This window comes from Dendropsophus ebraccatus, chromosome 14, assembly GCF_027789765.1.
Source record: "Dendropsophus ebraccatus isolate aDenEbr1 chromosome 14, aDenEbr1.pat, whole genome shotgun sequence".
Classification (NCBI taxonomy): domain Eukaryota; kingdom Metazoa; phylum Chordata; class Amphibia; order Anura; family Hylidae; genus Dendropsophus; species Dendropsophus ebraccatus.
This window is the reverse complement of record NC_091467.1, coordinates 46,858,757-46,881,797: the sequence shown is the minus strand read 5'-3', so window position 1 is coordinate 46,881,797 and position 23,041 is coordinate 46,858,757. Positions and strand designations below refer to the sequence as shown.

General features: G+C 44.4%; 2 protein-coding genes across 2 annotated transcripts in view; one reads left to right on the top strand and one right to left on the bottom strand.

Moving 5' to 3' along the window:
* Positions 1-23,041, top strand: part of PKIG (cAMP-dependent protein kinase inhibitor gamma) — a 389,802-nt gene that overhangs the window by 10,124 nt on the left and 356,637 nt on the right. The gene's annotated exons all lie outside the window — the stretch shown is intronic.
* On the bottom strand, positions 7,675-21,544 carry OSER1 (oxidative stress responsive serine rich 1). The gene is made up of 4 exons (XM_069953175.1): positions 21,372-21,544; positions 14,549-14,672; positions 11,172-11,285; positions 7,675-8,975 (listed from the first exon to the last, which is right to left on the bottom strand). Exons 2-4 carry the CDS (start codon positions 14,623-14,625, stop codon positions 8,297-8,299), a joined length of 870 nt encoding a protein of 289 aa, XP_069809276.1. The 5' UTR covers positions 14,626-14,672; positions 21,372-21,544; the 3' UTR covers positions 7,675-8,296.

Sequence of the window (23,041 nt, the reverse complement as noted above, 5' to 3'; positions counted from 1 at the left end):
GCAATATAGAACACAGCTTATGATTGGCTAAATAGTAAATATCCTAAAATGTCCATCCCTTCTTGCCTCAGGTTGAAAAAACTAGTACAAATTGTGACATGGTCAGTCCATGTATTATGGAGGCAAAAAGGGGGCCAAGACTAGGGGGGAGATTTATCAAACATGGTGTAAAGTGAAACTGGCTCAGTTGCCCCTAGCAACCAATCAGATTCCACCTTTCATTCCTCACAGACTTTTTTGAAAATGAAAGGTGAAATCTGATTGGTTGCCGGGGGCAACTGAGCCAGTTTCACTTTACATTATGTTTGATAAATCTCCCCCCTAGTCCGGAGACCATGTAGAGAGCAGGTGGTGCCCTCACTGCCCCGTAGACTTTACAGGGAACCTCTCAGCTCTCCTCATGTCTATTTTAGTATCTACTCACATTCCAGATAAAATACAAATTCCATTGCATCTTTTCTTAGAATGCTGTGTTGTCCCTATTATTCCTCCTGGAAATGCATGTATACATTGGTGTTAGTAGTGTGACTGCCCGCAGAGATCCTCTATAATGGAGAGGGCAGTGAGCGTGCAGGATCTGATTAGTTTTTCCTCCCTTTCTAGACCAGTTTTCTTCAATCGTCCTTCAGATGTGTCATGAATGTCTGTCCTTGTGCACACTGGTATTCTTTTCATCTAGTCACCTGAGGTTTTCTACATGGTTCTCACAATACAGAACCAGGTAAGTTCCTTGTGTTCTCTTTCAGAAACAGCGCCTCTATTATCCTCAGTTGATGTGTGGTATTGCAATTTGGTTTCATTAACCCCTTAAGGACGGGGCCAATTTTCATTTTTGCGTTTTAGTTTTTTCCTCCTTGTGTTTAAAAGGCCATAGCACTTGCATTTTTCCACCTAGAGACCCACATGCGTTATTTTTTGCGTCACTAATTGTACTAATTGTACAATGACCGGCTGAATTTTTGCATAAAGTACACTGCGAAACCAGCAAAAAATTCAATGTGTAGTGAAATTGAACAAAAAAAATGCATTTCTTTTATTTGGGGGGTATTTGTTTTTACGCCATTCACCCTGGGGTAAAACTGACTTGATATGCATGTTCCTCAAGTTGTTACGATTAAAACGATATATAACATGTATAACTTTTCATGTATAACTTATCTGATGGCTTGTAAAAAATTCAAACCATTGTTAACAAATATATGTTCCTTAAAATCGCTCTATTCCCAGGCTTATAGCGCTTTTATCCTTTGGTCTATGGGGCTGTCATTTTTTGCGCCATGATGTTTACTTTCTATCGGTACCTTGATTGCGCATATACGACTTTTTGATCGCTTTTTATTACATTTTTTCTGGATTTGATGCGACCAAAAAATTTTCGCTTACGCCGTTTAACGTGTGAGATCAGGAATGCGATTAATTAATAGTTCGGGCGATTACGCACGCGGCGATAGCAAACGTGTTTATTTATTTACTTTAATTTAAAAAATTGGGAAAACGGGGGTGATTCTGACTTTTATTAGGGGAGAGGGCTTTTTACTAATAATAACACTGGGGGACTTCTAGTATAAGTATACTGATCTCTCATTGAGATCTTTGCTGTATACAGCAAAAATCAATGAGATCGGCACTCGGATGCTTTTGGCTGCTGCAGCCGAAAAAGCATCCGAGTGCCGAGCCGGGATCAGCGCCATTTTGGCGGAGACCCCGGCCGGCACCAGTCACGGAGATCGTTGTCCCGGAGGAGCGATCTCCTCCACTAGACACCAGGGATATGCTGCGCCCGGTAATCGGAATCAGCTGTCATGTTTGACAGCTGCATCTGATTACTGTATTAGCGGGCATGGCGATCGGACCGTGCCGTCTAATACCCGCGGTCCCGGGCTACAAGCGGCCCCTCTCTGAACACCTCTCGGGGACATATGACGTACGGGTACGTCATATGTCCCTAAGAGGTTAAAGGGTTACTCCGGTGAATTTTTTTTATTTCAGATCAACTGGTGTTAGAAAGTTATACTGATTTGTAATTTACTTCTATTTAAAAATATGAAGTCTTCCAGTACTTATCAGCTGCTGTATGTCCTGCAGGAAGTGGTGTATTCTTTCCAGTCTGACACAGCGCTCTCTGCTGCCACCTCTGTCCATGTCAGGAACTGTCCAGAGCAGTAGCAAATTTCGATAGAAAACCTCTCCCACTCTGGACAGTTCCTGAAATGGACAGAGGTGGCAGCAGAGAACACTGTGTCAGACAGAAGAGAATATACCACTTCCTGCAGGACATACAACAGCTGAAAAGTACTGAAAGATTAGATTTTTTTTTTCCAATAGAATAAATTAAAAATCTATACAACTTTCTTATACCAGAGTTCCCCTTTAAAGTGAATGGAGCTAAGTTGTCATACAGCACACAACCAGAGTTCCTCTTTTTTGAAGCGAAGAAAGCAGCCACAGTTTCTTAACATGGATGACCCCTTTAAAGGTCACCAGTAACAGCCTATAAAACAGGGATCAGATAATAAAGGAAAGACAGATTTCTTCTCTTCTCAAATCTATTCCTGGCTTTGGCTTCCAAAATCTGTCAGATAAATCTCTCTGTGTAAACGCACCATTAGAGAACATGTTTATACAACTTATTAGAAAGTTGATTGAATAGAGGGAGGTCCTATGTTCAGGATTACAAAGAGCGCCCATCACTGCAAAGGACTTGTCCTGTATTAAACAGACAACCCATTCATTTGAATAAACATTGTGTAATGCTTTATTTGCCCTGTGGAGGCACTGCAGGAAAACTGAACCTTCACTGCTTGATTTTCCTGATGATTAGTGCTGATTCAAGCATGGATATACTTTCTGATCAGCTTCTTAGGGTGGGTTCACACTACGGAATCCGCACAGATAAGTTCTGGTGGATTCCGTCGCTCGTACCCGCTCGCCTCTCCGCCAGCTCCATAGACACCATTCTATAGCCGGTCCGATTCCACTGTCCACCGAAAGAATTGACGTGTCAGTTCTTTTGGAAGAAAGAGGAATCCACCTGGCCATAGAATGGTGTCTATGGCACGGGTGGAGAGGCGCGCCGACGCAAACGGGAAGGTAGTAGTGTGAACCCACCGACATAACATGAAGGAATTATCCATAGTGGAGACCCCCTTTGGTGTAGCCTCAGAAGATGAGAAACTATTTGAGAGTCCTCACCATTGTTCTATGACTATAACTTCCATCCTTTATGATGTAACTCTTTGTAACTTTGCAGTCGCCCTCGTGAGACATCATCTTGCCGAGACAGGTGGCTTGCTATTAACCCCTTAGTGTCCAAGCAAAAATAGCCAATGTCCTCGTCAGTCAGAGGAAGTAAAAATAATGTGAGTGGATGTGGCAGGAGCTGGCGATGGCAGCACCTGTTCATCTCAGCATTCCCAGGGCATTATCTGTTCAGCTCTGCTTGGTGAACCCTATCTGGCCGTGAAACCCAAGCTGGCACTGACGGCCTGACGTGGAGGGAGACCACTGCCGCGACTGTTCCCAGGGTCTAATTTGGGGACAGGATTAGTTAAGAGTCCTGCGGCCCCCATCTTGTGATGTAACACTGAACAGTAACAAGGTGTCGAGAATATTACTGCTTTAACCATGACTTTTCCGAAGGCGTGTCTTAGCACCATTCCTGGATTAAGATAAAGTAGAGATTATGGCAAGGCTATGTTCATACACTATGCTTTTTATGAAAAGAACGCCCATTGTTTCACACTATGTATTGAACAACGGCCGTTTTTTTGGCTACGGTCATCAAAATAATGTTCATGTTATTTATTTCCAGCACTTTCTGGATGAGGAATTCTGTACCAAGCTGTAAAGCCTAAATTCTGAAGTTTTTATACCTCACTTTATAAAAGATTTCTTGGTGCAGTGAAAATGCTTTTTATTTTTGGTTGCTTTTGCCACCTGGACGGGGCTTCACAACCACAGCGCCACTTGACCCCGCCCACATCGCTGCCAAAGGGCCCCGTCCCCTCGACAGCCATTGGAATTGGCCAGCCCACTCGGTTAGCCCATACCTATGGCTGCCAAGGGTGCAGGACCTACGTCACCAATGAAGCCCCACCCAGGTGGCACAATCCACCAACGATAAAAAAGCGTTTTTCACTGGACCAAGCACAAAGAAATCTTTTATAAAGTAAGGGATGAAAACTGCAGAATTTAGGCTGTACAGCTGAGAAGTCCTGATACAGAAAGGGGTGACAGTGTCACTTTAAAACAACGGCTGTTGTTTTTAATGGCCAAATAGCAGCCGTTGTTTATACATAGTGGGAACATAGCCCAAAAGTTATTTGTCTTGACCTCTAGCCAATCAGTGAACGCGTTAAAATGGCTGATAACAGGGAGCAATAGAAGAGATTCAACCATAAGGGTATGTTCACACTAATGGGGAGGAATCCCACCTGCTTCAGTGTCAGACTTTATCTCTGTAGGAGGGCTCGCGCGCCTCCGCTCTCCACTGAAAGAATTGACATGTCAAGCCCTCCCATAGAGATGCGGTCTGAGCAGGTGGGATTCCTCCCCATTTGCTCAGTGAGAACATACCCTTAAGGGGAATAGGGAGACTTCACCTCTAGAGATGAGCGAACCGGGTTCGGATTCAAGTCAATCCGAACCCGGACGTTCGGTATTTGATTAGCGGGGGCTGCTGAACTTGGATAAAGCTCTAAGGTTGTCTGGAAAACATGGATACAGCCAATGACTATATCCATGTTTTCCACATAGCCTTAGGGCTTTAATCCAACTTCAGCAGCCACCGCTAATCAAATGCCGAAAGTTCGGGTTAGGATCGTCTCGAGCATGCTCCAGGTTCGCTCATCTCTATTCACCTCATTTAAAGGGTCATTGCCATGATACCATGCTGCCTTGTCTCCACAGATCGATGGATAGATGGAGGGACCAAGAAAATGCTACCTAAGCTATCAACATCACGTTATAGAGCAGAAAGAACTGAGGAGACAGATATATATCTTTATGGGAAAAGATTAAGTACAACTAAAATTAATTGAGATCTCTTATGTTTCCATGCTAAATAGTCCAGTCCATTAAGTGACACCGCCCACTGGACTCCTTACCACAGAAGGAGCAGGGAATTCAATTAACATGTTACAAGATCAGGCTCTATCATGGTGCAATTATACAGATTTAGCTAATTTTTGAAGCCACAGCCAGGAATGGATTTGAAAAGAGGAGAAATCTCAGTCTTTCCTTGATGACTTGTTCTCTATCTATAGTCCACTCCTGGCTTTGGCTTCAAAAATCTGTCACAAATCTCTTTGTGTAAACGCACCCTTACATAGATTTATCTGGAAGATCATTGAAGCCAATGCCAGGAACAGACGATAAATAGATGACAGGACATAAAGGAATATCAGATAATCTGTAATAGGGCCCGTATGCTGAATCTTTTCCAACTAAGTTATATGTCAATCTGCTCAGTTCTTCCTATTCTATAACTTAATGTCTATAAATTATATAGAATTGTCTTGGTGACAAGTTCCCTTTAAGTGAGCCTGTCACTTAAAAAAAAAAAACACCTTTTCACATGTTGTAAAGACAACATGTAAAAAGTTTGGATCAGTGTGTGTTTAGGTGTTCAGACTCCTATGATCAGTAGAATGTAAGGGGTGGGGAAGCTATCTGTGCAGGTGACAGGAGACAGTTCCATAGACTTTGTATAGAATGCTGTCTCATTCTGGGAAAGAATGCGCTTGGCCTGCACTCCTCCCGGATACATTGATCAGTGGGAGGTCCTGATCAAAAAAAACAGAGGCCAACCTGACACTGTAGATTAGGGGTAGGGGAACCATGGCTTTCCAGCTGTTGCAAAACTACAACTCCCATCATGCCTGGAAAGCTGTCCAGGCATGATGGGAGTTGTAGTTTTGCAACAGCTGGAGAGCCATGGTTCCCTACCCCTGATCTATGGTGTCAGGTCAGCCTCCGTTTTTTATTTTTTCATACAGTGACTGATGCAGCAGATTGAGGATCCACTACTCCTGCCACAGATGTAATACAGTCATGTGCCATCATGGTGGGTCACATGATATGTGCCACAGACAATAGTTTGAACATCTGACGTGAAAGGAAAAGCAGAAGGTGGATGTGAGGCAGATGTTAATAGTATAGGTGAGGGACGCCAGGGTGTGAATGCAAAACCTATAGGTAAGCCTACAGACTACTATATTTATTATAATTATTATAATTTTTTTAAATGCATTAAGATTGCAAGGTAGCATTCAAACATTGTCTAGAAATTGTGTAGCATCCAGAACCAGCAGATGACAACTGGAACTCTGGAACAACTGGAAGTGTTATACGGCTACTAGTGTCCAGTGCTGGGCTGAGGAAAAACATACACATTGGATATGTTGAGAAGAGGCCATAATGCAAGTGTGAACAGAGATTAATGCTCAATATTCCACATATTCCCTCATTTACTGAGCCTATTACACTGCTCGATATGTGTGCAGCAAGGGCTACACAGACATAGTTAGCAATGTCTGTGCAGCCCTTGCTGTATATAGTGAATAATAAACCATATACATTACCTCTCCACACTCCCCGTTGTTCCTCTCACTTCTGCCCGCTCAGCGCCTCCGGAAATTCTAAGCCAGTCTCTAAAGGGACAGGCCGCTCAGCCAATCCCTGGCTAAGACAGGACAGCGTGTCAACCAGTGACCGCTGCAAAGACCGATGTCGAAGCTTCAGTGGCGAGCAGGCAGAAATGTGAAGAGCCCCAAGGTGTGTGGAGAGGTATGTATAAAGATTGTTTTTTTAACACAGTCATCAGCCGCCTGCCACGCATTGATATTACATGTAGCAATGCATGGTCAGCAGCCAACGATTTTTAGGCAAGACCAAAAGACACGAACAGCCAATGATCACAATCTGCTGATTGTTGTCTTTATTATATGGAACGATAATCTGCAGAATCAGTCTGACATGGCAGATTATTGCTTCACGTATTAGGGCCCTTACAGAGACAGGGTCTATCCATGCACATGAGTCCCTGCGACCTATGAAGCTTTTATGTTGAAAAGGTTATTCAGGATTTCTAAAACACAGTTGGTTTCTTCCAAACACAGCTCTATTCACTTCAATAGAACTCTTAAGTTTCCCATTTTACACACTTAGGGTCACAAATTATCATGGTGTTTGGGGTGTATAAAAAAAAAACATAGACAGTGAAAGCAATTCACACAAACATCAAGGGAACATGCAAGGGGTGTGTATGTGTATGCAGAGGGGTGAAGGGGAACTTTCCTCCTTGTAGAGGTCCATCTGGTATATGAAGTCTTACATGCAATGCTCCCTGGGAAAAAGTATTCAAAGCAGATCTCTCCAAACGGGAAAAAAACTCTTTTGTGCCACCTACAGGAAGCTACTCTAGGACATTTGAGTGTCTGATACGGCTGATATTCCTAGTCCCGTTTCTGATTTACAGGGACACTACCTATAGGTGGCACTAGGAGAGATGTTTAGTTTTTTTTTTTTTTACTTTTGACAGGTGCCCATTTAAAAGTGATATAGCAAAGGGAGGGGGGGGGGGGGGGGCACAAACTTTAACCAACATTCCATACACCATTCATTCAATCATTACTCCAAAGAAAAGTAACAAATGACACCATATAAGTCGCTGACATCATTTCACTGAATGTTTATTAGCCAACATGATTCTACTGTGCCTCAGCTTCAAGCTCAAGAACATTTCAATACACCAGCCGCAACGATCACTGCAACGCTCTACCTTATTTTAAATGGAAGCTGTTCTCCCTTCACAATCCAGAGTCTACTTCCTCTAAGGTTAAACACAGAAAATGCTCACCTAACGTGACCAACATTCATGTAACACTGCAAGGAACAGAAGGGTTTCCCGTGATACTGCGTGAAATTGATTCCTTCCAATCCTGTCCCACCCTCCCAATTCTTTTTGAAGAAATTTGGAATCGGCTCTGAGAATACCCTTCCGCCACAATAGAAATTTAGTGGTATATGGAGACAGCTGCCTTTCATGCAAGTTCACGATCAGCTAGTGACATATTGAATGTGGCCACTGACTCAGGGGTATGGCTATCAATTACAGTAGGGCAACCCGCTATATCATTATGTAATATATCATCACTGGGGGCCTTCGACCTCATCAGAACATAACACAATGACAGAAATAATTGTACATAAAATGATGACGAGTGAATTTAAGGGGGTCAGAAAGAAAACACTTAGAAACAACTGACATGCGGTTACTCTTCACCCATGCCTGACGTCAGGTGTACATCATCTCAGCCATATGCGACATCTTCTTTGGAATATACAGGTAGTATTCCATGTATCCAGCCAGGTCTTCTATGGTTACATCATCTACTGATGCCCTGGCCTGTTCTGAGCAGGAGCGGGGCGATCCAGAGGTGCTGTTTCCCGCCGTTTGAGTTCTTTGTTGTAAAGACTGAGAGTAGTCCTCCTTCACCGTCTTCTCGCATTCTGTAAGCATGTCACGCAAGCCAGAAAAGGAATACACTTCCATGTTTTGCCAGTTGTCGCACTGGCAATCGCTACCGTTGCAAGTACATTTTGCGGCTGTGCCAAGCTTAGATACTGAGTGGAAATCTGAAGGGAGGCTTGTCTTTGTGTTTCCGCTGGGCTCCAGAGGAATGGGAGAATCTGTCTTGCTTAACTGTGATGTAGTCTCTGGTGCAGACACTCCTGAGGGCTCCAGGCCAAATCTTTTGTAGCCACTGATGGTAGTGCTGGAAGGGTCGCTGACAGTGGGACGGCTGCCGGCGGCCCCTCCTTCCAGGGCATCACAAAGGCTCTTGTGCTTTAGGTTGGAGCTGCACGTGGTCTTTGTGCTGCAGTGTGTAAACTTTGGGGGATGAAGAACTGGGGATTTAGAGCGTCGTCTTCGTGGTGTTCTTCCGGCTCCTCTTGTGGTTTTTCTTGACGACCTACACACACAGGGTATATATGAATAGACAGACTGCATATCGTCATTTACCCTAAATATAACAAAATAGATTTGTATGGCATTTTTCTACTCAGGCTTAGTAAAATATAGCTGCTTTTGAAACAGCACCTCTCCCGTCTAGTGTTGAGCAGAGAGGCCGAACTGTTCAGGTTCGGCAACGTTCTCCAAACCACAATGCTCAGCATTTGACATTCCATGGCTGCAAATGTTGGATAAAGCCCTAGGGAGTCCTGGTAAACATGGATACAGCCTACGGCCTACTAATGTCCTCAGTTTGAGTGTGGGGTTTTGCAGCTCAGTTCTACTGAAGTGAATGGAGCTGAATTGTAATACCACACACAACCTGAGGACAGAGGTGGTGCTGTTTTTGTAAGGAAGCAGTTGTTTCTTCTAATCCTGGATAATCATTTAATTTATCTAACAACGTGTTATGTCATAGAAACATAGAAGATTGTCATCAAAAAGAGACCACCTGGTCCATCTAGTCTGCCCTTTTAGTAACTGCTTTCTTAGGATAGATATATGTTAATCCCAAGCATGTTTACGGGTCATGCTTGGGAATCAGTCATGCGCTGCGGAATCTGTTGGCGCTATACAAATAAATATTATTTACTGTAGATGTACCTACCACCTCTATTTTCTCATGTTGCTTCTGATCTTTCCCCCAACTAACCTCTGACTAAGTCCCCATGTTCTTGAGTTCAGTTTTTTTTCTAAAAACACTCCCCTCTTGAACCTTATTTAGTCCTTAAACATATTTAAAGGTTTCAATCATGTCCTCCACTTCTACCAGTTGGGGGAACTAACAGGGCATCTTTATATATGAAATGGGCACTGTCATTTAAAAAAAACAACTTTGGTTGGTTGGGGTTCCACTGATCAGGATGAGCCTGAGAAGTGCTCTTCCTTCTATTATTAGTTTAATGGGCTGCAGGAACGGACATGATTGAGTGTGGAAAAGTGAAGCTCACTACCACGCGTTTCTTTCCAATCCTAAACATTGGGGGGGTCTCAGTCAGTAAGAACTGACCGAGCAAACTTATGACATGTGCCTGTCATACGTCAAAAGTTTTTCTAAATTACTTTCAGTTAAAAGTATGAGACAACTTTTCTCAGTGATCAGCTGTGATGACTCCATGTCTGAATGGTGAGCAGAGAACTGATGATGTAATAATCACATTCTTGGCAAGATAAAAACCTGAGCCCATTCTACTACTACATCAGGGTTATACCTATCTGCTGCTATTCAGACTGTGCACCAGCAACATCTCTAGTTAGACATTTGTTTTGGCTGCTCAATGCATAGATTTATGACCTACTTCTCTTACTAGACTCTTAACATCACCTAGTCAATTTCTTGCATAGATGACACAAACCACAGGTGTCAAACACACATCCCTCTAATGGATAGAATACTACAATTTCCCCAATGAATACCTGTTTGCCAGCACCACAAGTCATTTTGTAAGTGGTTTGCATGCAGGTGAATCGGAACACAGATTGTACCCCCAATAGCTGCAATAGGTAGCTAAGTTTTGGGATATAGGATTTAAGCTTTCCACTGCACATTTACAGACATGCATTGGGGCTTCCTGTACCTGCTTCAAATTTTGGCTTTCCTACAAATATATGCCTGTCCCATTACAGAGGTATGTTAGAGGAGAGACCTCCTATATACAACATCTGATGGAGAAACATATAGCAAGACAAGGAGCCGCTGTGGCACCATAGTAGTTCTCCGAGGCCAAAGGGGGTACAAGACTAGTGCTGTGTACATCACAAATGGATCACCATGGTCTCATCAATGTAAAAAATAAAAAAAACACAACACAATGAACCTAATGGTACATTCTCTTTAAGCACCCACATTCCTAAAGACTTAATCTTTTGACATGTCAAAATCTTTTTGACATGCCTGGTGGCCTTCCTAATGATGAGGAGGGTGTGGAGAAAGAAAGGAGAGGCGTCGCAGACGTGGGGCACAGACGCTCTAGGCCGACTCTAAACAACGCACTGGGCACATTTTAAAATTGACGACCAGTAAGGAATTACTCTCACCAAATGGATGGTACTAGTGGTTTGGTAGATACAGAGTCACTTTAAACATTAAAGAGCCGATGACAAAGTACATGAATGACCAGCAACCAGCTGTCACTCAGTTCCAGTAAAGTCTTACCCATGCCAGCTTTCCTTCAGAGAACCCAACACTTTAGGTTTGGTGTCTTCAAGGCTTGTTCTGCCACACGATCTTGAACTAGAACAATCGGCTCCACACAATGATGCTGTGCATCTGCAACACAAGAAACCAAGGCTTAAAAAGTAAAAATAAATTGCAAAAAACAGCAAGCATTATTTGCAGGTACAGATGGTTTCTATAGATCACAGGGTAAAGGGGTATCCAGGATTATTGTATACTCCTGTACATAGAAAGGCCAATATTCTATAGGACCAGTCTTATAAAACGTCACTTTTATTTATTGTTTAATAATTAGTGCAAAAATAATTAAAATCTAAATTAAAGGGGAACTCCGGATAAGGAAAACTTGTTTTCTATTAAAAGTACATTAAAAGTTATATAGATGTATTACCGTATCTGTACGGTTCTGCCACACTGGTAGCTGTTTGAAATCCAGGAAGTGAAGAAAAATGGCTTCTGTGCCAATTCACATTGTCTCCTGCTCCCACTGCTCTCCCCCCTTAGGAGACAAATATTCCATGCTTCTGTCTCACATTGTGTGGGTTTGCTAGGTACAGGCTGATGATGCAGACAGGGGGCAGGGTGTGATGTCACAGGAGGCTTGGCTGGATCCCCCAATCCCCTGAGTGATCCACCATCTCTGACCAGCCAGAAGCAGCTGCTGCACTGATTTCTCTGATTGTGCAGAAGTGTGCAGTGAAATTAGGGCTGTGTTCACACATGTTGGAGTGTCATTGCAGTACTGCAGCGTATTCACAAAAATGATGCAGTAACACAAGTAAATTATGCTAAATGGCAGAGAGGATCAGAGCCTTATTGTGGGGCTCAACTTCAAAGATAACAGATGCTTGATCATAATATGTGCGTGGAAATAAAAAAAAAAAAAAATACAGCGTGCTGTGTGGGTGTTACAGGTAGAGAATACAGCGTGCTGTGTGGTGTTACAGGTAGAGAATACAGCGTGCTGTGTGGTGTTACAGGTAGAGAATACAGCATGCTGTGTGGTGTTACAGGTAGAGAATACAGTGTGGTGTGTGGTGTTACAGGTAGAGAATACAGTGTGCTGTGTGGTGTTACAGGTAGAGAATACAGCGTGCTGTGTGGTGTTACAGGTAGAGAATACAGTGTGCTGTGTGGTGTTACAGGTAGAGAATACAGCGTGCTGTGTGGTGTTACAGGTAGAGAATACAGCGTGCTGTGTGGTGTTACAGGTAGAGAATACAGTGTGCTGTGTGGTGTTACAGGTAGAGAATACAGCGTGCTGTGTGGTGTTACAGGTAGAGAATACAGCGTGCTGTGTGGGTGTTACAGGTAGAGAATACAGCGTGCTGTGTGGTGTTACAGGTAGAGAATACAGTGTGCTGTGTGGTGTTACAGGTAGAGAATACAGTGTGCTGTGTGGTGTTACAGGTAGAGAATACAGCGTGCTGTGTGGGTGTTACAGGTAGAGAATACAGCGTGCTGTGTGGTGTTACAGGTAGAGAATACAGAGTGCTGTGTGGGTGGGACAACAATGAAATGATAAAATACTGCACATAATTCAGTAACACAATGAAACTGCAATGTGTGAACAAAGCCTAGATGTTCTGCAATAGATTTGGACGGGGAATGAGCAGGGTGGGGGACTGTGATGAACAGCCGAGGGAAAGCATTGTATTCTGGAACCAAAACTGCATGCTGGGAACTGCTCAACCAGGAAGTACAGAAATACAATACAGAACAATCCCCCCTAAAAACAAATGGATTTTTGGTAGTTTCAAAACTGGAATAGATAGGTGAGTAATGCTTTATGAGTGAGTTTCAATTTTTTAAACTCTACCTGGAGTTCCCCTTTTAAAATAAGGGGAAGCCCAGTACAGACAGCTGTGGGGCTGAGATAGATCTCACTATACTCAAATATCAGCAATAGATATTTTCCTGCTTTCTCTAACAAGAATTGCGCTGCTACACACAGTCAGCCGCTATGAACCCATTGTACTCTATTGAGCTTTGCTGGCTGACAGCCCAGACTTTGTGCTGACACCTTGCAACAATGGAGCAGATCCTTTGCACTACTCTGAATGCTACTATGTTTGAATATCGCTATAAGTCAGAAGACTGGGATTTTGCCCAACATTCATACAACCCTAGGATTAAAAATCCTTAAAGCGACACTGTCACCTCCTTTTTGCATTATGACTGTTCTACACAGGTGTAAAGGTTAAATTTAGCAGTTTTCATACCTCATTTTCTATCATACCTCATGATGCTTGTTCCAGTAAGAAGTGATCTTTTATAATCTGGAATTGGGATACCTGGGCGGGGCTTCACGACCGAAGCACCACTTAGTCACGCCCCCGCTGTGACATCATCGCCACATAGGCCCCACCCCTCAGAAGCCATTGCACAGGCCGGCCAAAAGGTCCAGGCCCCACCCCCACTAGATTGGCCCACACCAATGGCCGCTGAGAATGCGTGGCCTATGCGGGGATCGCGAAGGGGCGTGGCTAAGTGGTGCTTCGTCCATTAAGCCCCGTCCAGGTATCCCAATCCCAGATGATAAAAGATCACTTTTTACCGGAACTAGCATCATGAGGTATAATAGAAAATGAGGTATGAAAACTGCTAAATTTAACCTTTACACCTGTGTAGAGCAGTCATAATACAAAAAGGGGGTGACAGTGTCACTTTAATAATTTATCTAGAAGTAATAATGTCCGAGGCTTCTGACATATAGGCGGCGATATACGAACATAGGAGCATTCAGAGTAGTGCAAATGAAGGATCTGCTCTATTGTCACAAGGTGTCAGATCCAAGTCTGGGCAGTCAGCCAGCAAAGCTCAATAGAGTACAATAAGTTCATGATAACTATAGCTGACAGTGTGCAGCAGTATAACCATTGTCAATACCAGTTAGAGAAAGCAGGAAAATATCTATTGCTGATATTTGAGTATAGTGAGATCTATCCCAGCCCCATAGCAGTCTATCCCTTTTTTTATCTAGGCTTTATTCATTTTGCACTAATCATTAAACAGTAAATAAAAGTGAAGTTTTATAAGAATGGTCCCATAGAATCTTGGCCTTTATAATTGTTGTGAGTTGTAATACCACACAACCTGAGGACAGGGGTGGTGCTAATTTTGGATGAAAGCTGATGTTTTTTTTCTCCTAATCCTAGAGAACCCCTTTAACTTAAAAAAGAGTCTGACCACAAAGCTATCCTACTGTTGGTCAGAGCCAAATCCTGTGGACATAATTGCTAAATAAATTTAGCATACCATCCAAAGTATAGCTGTGTATTATGTTCTCTGTCCCTCTGGTTTTAGTAACAGACCTACATTGTGACAAAAGCCGAGTATCAGTGAGAGTGACTTACCCTTCAGCGTCGACCCGCAGCTTTTTGAAAGCGCTCTGAAGGTTGTCCTCATCACCATCTTTGGCTTCTGACTCCATCACTGACTCTCACAGGCAGACGTGAAAGCAAGAACTGCAGCCGAGATCTGGAACACAACAACAGGAGAGGTCGGTGAAACAAAGGAATTTCTATTAATTACAGAATCTGTTACAAAATGGATAAAAACACAGCAGCATCTTGTCCTGCGTAATGCACGGTGACACTGCGAGTGCGATGAAGAGGTCTCTGTGCTCTGGCCTTGGACGTGACAGATGCTGGGGGTCTCGTGAGGTGAACTCTTCTGGGTTATACCAGCGGCAGGCAAGCACTCTCTTATTGACTGCCTGTTGCCCAGGACACATGTACAAATCAATCTGTGAACTCAGGGAAGTCGGGACTGATAAATCAGGACAATCCCATTAACAACCCAGAATAAAGACAGCATCATACGGAGAGCTGTCATCTGAGCTGTCACCTGTATCACTCCATAGCGTACCCCGCACAGCTGCCTATTGGGAAAACTTAAAAGAGTATGCAGCCCTTAAATTGAGTGAATGGGATTCCATAAACACATGGATGTGCAGTTACAGTCACTGGATAGCATGGACACAGATGCGCTGTCTGCATCATCAGCTTGGAATGGCTGCGATCAGAGACATCTCTGATCTCACCCATTAAACTTCTTAGATGTCACAGTCAACAGCAAAGCAGTCTCCTGCTGTTACCCAACTGCTAGAGCTTGCCGGCCATGGTAGCCAGGGCAAAACTAGTGTCCACAGGACTGCCATGGCTACATGTCCATAAACACTTAAAGGGGTTATCCAGCGCTACAAAAACATGGCCACTTTCTTCCAGGGACTGCCCCTCTCTTAACTCCAGAAAAGAGTTGTGTTGTCTCTGAAAGAAAGTCGCCATGTTTTTGTAGCGCTGGATAACCCCTTTAATTGCTATGATCCTTCAGCTACCAGTTATCTCTCCTGACTTCACCATAAACACAGACAATGTGGGGTAAGGGTCGCAAAGAAAGCGCCAACCAGCGAGACTGACGTTGTCTGCAGTCCCTTAGTAAGGCACATCTTATTGCGTGGCCGGGCCACATAAACGGCCTCTGCATCATTGGTGTGGCCATTGTTTCAGCCACACGTCTCCTGTTTACACAGAGAGATGTGCGGCCAATTACAATAGATTTTAACGTTGGACAAAAGATGGGATAAGTTGACGAGCGGGCATTTTCCTCTTCCTTGGCTGATCGCTGACACTTTTACATGATCTGATTATTGTCTAAAGAAGAGTTTCTAGCAACGCCCCTGCCTTATGATCAGCCTGTGTAAAAGTGCCTTAAAGGGGTAATCAAGCAGGGGGGGGGGGACTTTTGTTCTGGGAACGGGGAGGAGGTGGGCGAGGGAAAAGACGTCCACTCACCTCCCCGGTTCCAGCGGCGGGTCCCGCATCGCGGCGCTCCGGTGCCCGGTTGCTTCCAGGTGTCTGTCGCGGGCCCCACGTGACGTCTCAGGTGCGCTCAGCCACTCTGACAGAGGCGGGATCTGAGCAGACTTGAAACGGATCCCGCCTCCTTCACTGTGAGGCTGAGCGGACCTGAGACGTGACGTCTCGGGCCCGCGACAGACACCCGGAAGCGGCCGGGAACCGGAGAGCCGCTATGCCGGTCCCAGAACAAAAGTGCCCCCCCGCTGGAGTACCCCTTTAAAGGGAATTTGTCAGGTCCATACCAGGTAGAGAGCTGCAGTGCAGTCACAGGCAGATAGGTGGTAGGGAGAGAAAAGTGATGCTTGCAAAGTTATAAAATAGCATTTTTCCTCAGAAGCTGAAGTGCCACAGCTATCTGCTTGTATCATTTTCTTGCAATATGAAGTGCATCACCTGTCTGCTGCTCTACCTGGTAGGGACCTGACAGATTCCCAAAGCGAATGTACCATCAGGTACATTCGCTTTAACATGACCCACGGATAGATCAGCGCAGGTGCCGCAATCAATTTTTTCGAACCGCGGCCTGGTTCCTGTTTCCAGACCGGCCAGGCCGCCCCCCACTGCTTTAGCCCCGGCCCGATACCCGTGGATAGAATGGCACCATGCACGGGAACCAGGCCGCGGTTCAAAAAATGGACCGAGGCACCAGCTTCCCTGCGCCGATCTATCCATGGTTCATGTTAAAGCAAACATACTTGATGGTATATTTGCTCTGATGGCAGGTTTTCTCTCCCAGAATAGGCAGTAAAAATCCAACACACTCTCTCTGCCAACATCAACATTTGGAATACCCTCATAAACTTTACCACAAGTGTCAAACCTGGAGCCCTCCAGCCATTGCAAAACTACAATTCCCATCATGCGTAGACAACCAAAGTATGATGGGGATTGTAGTTTTTAAACAGCTGCTGGGCCCCATGTTTGCACTTTGCACATAAAGAGCTGACACATCTGATAAGCAAAGATATATTGTAACCTCAGAGCAGATATTGTACAATGAGATGTACTGCCATTCAGTAGCAGCAAGCAGAGCTCTTGAAAACAGCAAAGGATTGAAATAAGATATATAAGAGTTGTGTACCCGTTCACTATGAAATGAGGACCCCTGATGACATGTGACCTGGTGACTACACACTGCTATGAGGCAGGAACCGGAGTGACTCACCGCCATACACATACAACTTTCCTTATATAATCCACATTTAGTGTTATGTAACTATAAATAATACTGTCTGAGTCATCCAACACAAGCCAAAAGTTTCATAAGATATACACCTTGTGAGTTGTATGTATATGTGGAGTTCTCCTTTAAATAGTCATTAATGCACCAGACTCTGCAGGTACAGGATGAGCTCTCACCATCTCACTGCCAGGATATGTCAGCATGTCCGACCGGCATACTAGACCAAAGTGGTGATGGATCATTGGTGGCCTATCCTACCAATATGCCTGCAATACTGTGACCGTGTTCCTAGCTGTAACAAAACTACAACTCCCAGTATGCCCTGACAGCCGCAGGTCTATGATGAGAGAAGTCCCATTCAGAGCCTGGCTCATTGATGACACAGCAATCCTATGGCTCTGCCTGGCATCACAGCTGTTTCCACACTAGCGATGAGACTTCAGCCTTGGCACAGACCCTCTCTAAGGACTCTCGACTTTCACTCGTCCTGACGACACAGGTGTCTAGATAAAGGACACAGCTACGGAGATCATACCGTGCAATTACCCGTGTAATGAGGCTTGGCACAATGACGGGATTTGCCCGCAGTGTTGGACGATCTGATTAACATATCAGCGAGCGGGCACATCTGCGGCTTTTGTTGGGGGATCACGTTGCTCAGTTGAGATTGAGTCCAAGTGATCTGTGGCCACAGACAGCTGTGAACGGCCAAGATCTACAGCCAAGAACCGGAGGGCAACATGCACATACCTACAGGGTCCAGGAGGGGGCAGTAAACCCACATTTGTTCCCAGTAAACTTTCTAAATTATTTCACCTAAGAACATAGAATGACAACAATTCCAGACTGGATGTCACTATTGACCTCACATTATGTGTGTTACTGCAGTTCTATTAAGATAAATAAAGCTGAGATGTAATACAACATATCACCTGAGGACAGGTGCTTTTTTATTTTTTCATTCCTGGATAACTCCTTTATCCCTACAGATGCCCTTCCTGCAAAGTGATGGAAATGTAAACATAGTGATGTTTTATGCTGCAGTCTTCCTGCTCACAGCCAGGAGATACTCTGATCCCAGCCAGTTGCCCCATACATACAGGCATGATGAGAATTGTAGTTTTGCTAACAGCTCCAAGTTAGACATCAGGAATCTATAGCGTCATACCCCTATGGGGTCTATAGATTTAGTATCTTACCCCTATGTGGTCTAAAGGTCTAGTATCATATCCCTATGTGAACTATAGGTTTACTGCCATACCCTATGGGGTCTATAGATCTAGTTCCATACCACTTTGTGGTCTATGGTCTAGTGCCATACCCCTATGGATTCTATAGGTCTAGAGCCATACCCCTATAAGGTCTATTGGTACAGCGTGGGAGTGGGTAGCGGTCGGGTGCAAGAGATCTTGTTTCCACTGGTGTTCCCACCCACAACATAGGCTCACATATGATAAAACAAATGACTGCATTGTATTATATCAGTGCTCATACCATAAACACTAAACAGGAGTAAGGGTGGTATTACATGGGCCGATGGGGGCCCGATAATACCTGTAAACGAGCAGTGATCTGCTAGATCGTCGCTCGTTTACTGGGCCTATTAAACGGCCCGATAATCGTTTAACAAGGGCTGCAAGGACATTGTTACCGGTACTTGTTTAAACTACATACATTACCTATCCACGTTCCAGGGCTGCTTCTGCGGTCCGCTTCTCCACAGGTCCCGCGCGTTCTAGCTTCAAAGTGGCCTGTCAGGTGACAGGCTGCTCAGCCAATTACAGGCCGGGGCCGCCTGTCAGCTGAAAGGCCACTCTGAAGCTAGAGCGAGCGGGACCCGGGGAGAAGACCGCAGGAGCAGCCCTGGAGCGTGGATAGGTAATGTATATTGTCAGTCGCCGGCCACGAAACGCTATTACACGTAGATGATCATTGTCATCAGCTGATCGTTGTATTTATTACATGGAGCGATAATTGGCTGAATCGCCCAAATATCGTTCCGTGTAATAGTACCCTAAATCTACAGTAAGAATCGGCCATCGATTAGTCTGGTCTTGAAAGACATTCTGCTTTCTGGGTGTTGTGAAGTCTGAGGTACAACTATCCTAGACCTCAGTCTCCTCCTAGACATCCCAGAAATCATCCTAGAAATCATCCCAGAAACCATCCTACAACTAGCCCTAGAGCGGCATCCAGCTTCTCCAGCCGCCGGGAGTCAAATGGCGAACCCAAAAAGTTTGTGAAGTCCGCTCAACACTAAATTGGTGGCCGATTCATTAGATTTAGGTTTGGCAAAACTTTCGGTAGATTCTCTAAAATTCAGTCCCTAGAGAGGCTATAAAAAAATTATAAAAAATATAAACTTTTATCATGGGGGGGAAAAAAGGACATATAATTGTTTATGTTGCATCTACGACTTGAACCCTGAAATGATCACATTATTTAGGCCAGGGCTACAATATCCATGACATGGGTCACATGACTAACAAAAATCACAGCATCTCACTGTGGTGATATTATGACTGTGATGGGTGTCCAGCGACTACTGAGGTAAAAGTGACACAATGCAACTAGTCTGCTAAGGAGGGAAATGCCATAAATCTACTAAGTAACCAACACTGACCTATAAATCCCCCATCGTACCTGGCTGAAGCAGTGACGCGCCCGGATAACCACTGACCACTGACCACTGCAGCCAATCACTGGCCTCAGCCATGCATGAGACAGCATGAGACAGCTAATCATGTGGGAATACGGGCACAATGTCAATTCTGCGGCTGGCTGACCAAAGATCAGTGGGGATTACCAGAGAGAGGAGGATCGATCAGTAGTAAAGAACGTCTTACTTTATCAGGTTCAGGAACATCAAAAAGTTGTACGGAAAAACTAGAAAAAAAAGTTGTGGGAAATAAATAAATAATCGGAGGGGCTGCTCGAAAGAGAAACTACCCAACTCCAGTATCACAGTGACCCGCAGAACAAGGCTGACTTCATAATCTAGACTCCAAACACCACAGCAAATACCCGACAGACCCATTAACTTCAATGGGAGTCATCAGCCAATACACTGAACGTTACAGGAAAACTGCTGTCTGATAATTAATAGAAGTGACACACAGTACACGCTTACGCTGGGTGTCATATGGTTGCCTTGGCAACTGGACCACCCAGCATCTCTCTATGCTGTAGAAGCACATGACACTATACTGTGAACCAGAGCCCCGTCACTTTAAGGGTACAAACACACACACTGTATACGCAGCAGATCTGCAGCAGATTTGGTGGTGCAGATTTGATGCTGTGTTCAGTTATTTAGATCTAATCTGCTGCGTATCTGCTGCGTATTTGCTGCATATCGCAGCAGTAAATACGCTGCGTATACGGTGTGTGTGTTTGTACCCTAAGGCTTAAATGTCTCTATGTCATCCAAATCATAGGGCAATGACATCATGATGCAAATCTTAAAGGGGAAATACCTAGCTCTGCATCATTTACAAGCGTACTTATCCCTTAAAGGGATTATCCAGGAACATTACAGTTTTTATATAAAGCTTTCTGTGCGACCCCAGCTATAAGCGAAGTCCCTATTACACGGAACGATTATTGGCTGTATTCGATGGATATCGAACGATAATCGTCCAGTGTAACAGAAGGCAACGATCAGCCGTCATAAACTATGTTGGGTGATCATTGCTGTCCTTTGTAGATGTAGAGCGTTAGTTGTGCACCCCCCCCCCCCCCTTTAAGGGGTATTCCAGCTGATTGAAGAGCTTCCCACATCAGACATCTAAGGTGGCTGTATCCTTGGTTGCTAGGCAGCAGGCCTTACAGATAGGTCATGGGGGGGAATGACTGGCTGCAAACTTCACCAGGGTTCCCCTTTAATATGATAGGGTGTCATGTGACTGCTTTAGTATTACATATAGTATGGACATCCCCTTTAAATAGGAGTGAACAAAAAAAAAAAACATACAAACTGTATTAAAGGGCCAGCTGCAACCTCCTGCCCTCCCACTCCTGCAGCCACAGACTGTGGGGGATACGGGGGAGCCCCCCAACCCCGCTCATAGCCACCCCGACCCCAGGTCCCCACAAATGCCCTCCTCCCGCGCTTTCAGCAGTCCCGGCGCTCACCATGAAGGCTCGTCCGCTCTCTCTCTGCCTGTCCTCTCCGGTCACCGTCAGGCAAGCACCCGATACCGTCCTCGACGGAGACTCCTTGTTTGCGCAGAACACCCGTCGGTGACTCTGCAACCCTGCTGCCGCTGACGTCATCGGCCTGCGGCTATAGAGACGTGACAAAACACAGGCTAGAGCGTCCGACGGCAGAGGCGGCAGCCCAGCGGGTCACGTGACCAGCTTGCGTGTCAGGCCTGGCTGGGTGGAACGCATGGCTTGGGCGCCATATTGCTGTTTATAGACGCCTTTGTATATTCGTCACAATTTTAGTGTGTGGTTCGTTTTTTTTATGTTATTTTTGACGGAATATGTGTGTGATGTTTGTGTGTCCTGTGTATGTTATGTGTCAGCTGTTACCAATCTCAATTTTACTTATCTTTTATATAGTTAAATCTATTATTTTATATATTATATTTTAATAATGATAATTTTCATCTTGCTTTGGTCTCCTCTGTTGTACACCTTTGTTTTGTACATAGTTACTTGTATTATAGCAGAGTTTTACAAACTGCGATGCCCCCTGGTTAAAGAAATATATTTAAAAAATATATATAAAATAATTCATAGCTCCTAAGTGTCCCTACTTTTTGGGGGACAGTCCCTACTTTTGACCCAGTCCTTCTGTGCTCCTTACAAGTCCCTCTTTTTGACCTAGAAATGAGATTGATATTTATAAACGTTCTATGTTGCTCTAGAAAGTGTCTGGTTTCTTACTTCATAATAGACCCAAACTTGCACATTATTCATATAATTCATCATATGGTGCAAGTTGGATCCTGAAAATTGTTATATATTCAGATGAATCAAGAGACATTATGGCCCCTTTCATGTTCCCATCTACACATCTGTAGGTGTTACGGATCCGTTGTGGGGCTATTGCTGTCCATGTCACCTATTTGAATCAGTGAGTCCTTGCAATTATGCACAGTAATGCTGTGTTTACACAGAACGATTATCGTTTGAATTTTCGCAATAACGATCGCATTTGAGCGATAATCGTCTCGTAAAAACACAACAAACGATCAAGCGACGAGCATGAAATCGTTCGTTTTGATCTTTCAAGGTGTTCTCAATTGACGTTGGTCGTTCGCTAAAAATTCGCAGATCGCTTCGTGTAAACAGTCACCGATTTACCCTATGGGTGAGATGGGCTTAAGCTATCCTAAAACGATCGCAATAAGGATTTTTCCAAAAGATATATCGTTCTGTGTAAATGCTAATCGTTATTAAAAACACATTGTTACTTCAAAATCATTTATCCTATGATTGGGCGAATTATCGTTCTGTGTAAAAGCAGCATTACTGAAACACATTTCTAAACTTGTCCACAGTTGTGGGTCCATAATTACAGACAGGGTTACTGATGTGTGAATAAGACCTAATGATGCAATCACACTTAGGGTGTGTTCACACTACGAAATCCGCTGCAGATACGTTCCCTGTCATTTTCAATTAGATGACATACTCACAGCCAGAGGCGGATTATAATGAGGGCAATCTGGGCCCAGGGCTCCAGGGGGCCCAGGGAGATTGCCCCCATTATAATCTCAGTCCGCTGCTGCCGGCCACCATCGCCGGCCATCGGATGGGTGAGTGCATTAACAGCACACACCCCCTGCGGCCAT

Coding starts and splice junctions, on each gene's coding strand:
- OSER1 (XM_069953175.1), bottom strand. CDS start 14,625: ATGGAGTCAGAAGCCAAAGATGGTGATGAGGACAACCTTCAGAGCGCT. Junction 11,286..14,548: donor CTGCGGGTCGACGCTGAAGG/GTAAGTCACTCT, acceptor CTTGTGTTGCAG/ATGCACAGCATCATTGTGTG. Junction 8,976..11,171: donor CTGAAGGAAAGCTGGCATGG/GTAAGACTTTAC, acceptor CTGTGTGTGTAG/GTCGTCAAGAAAAACCACAA.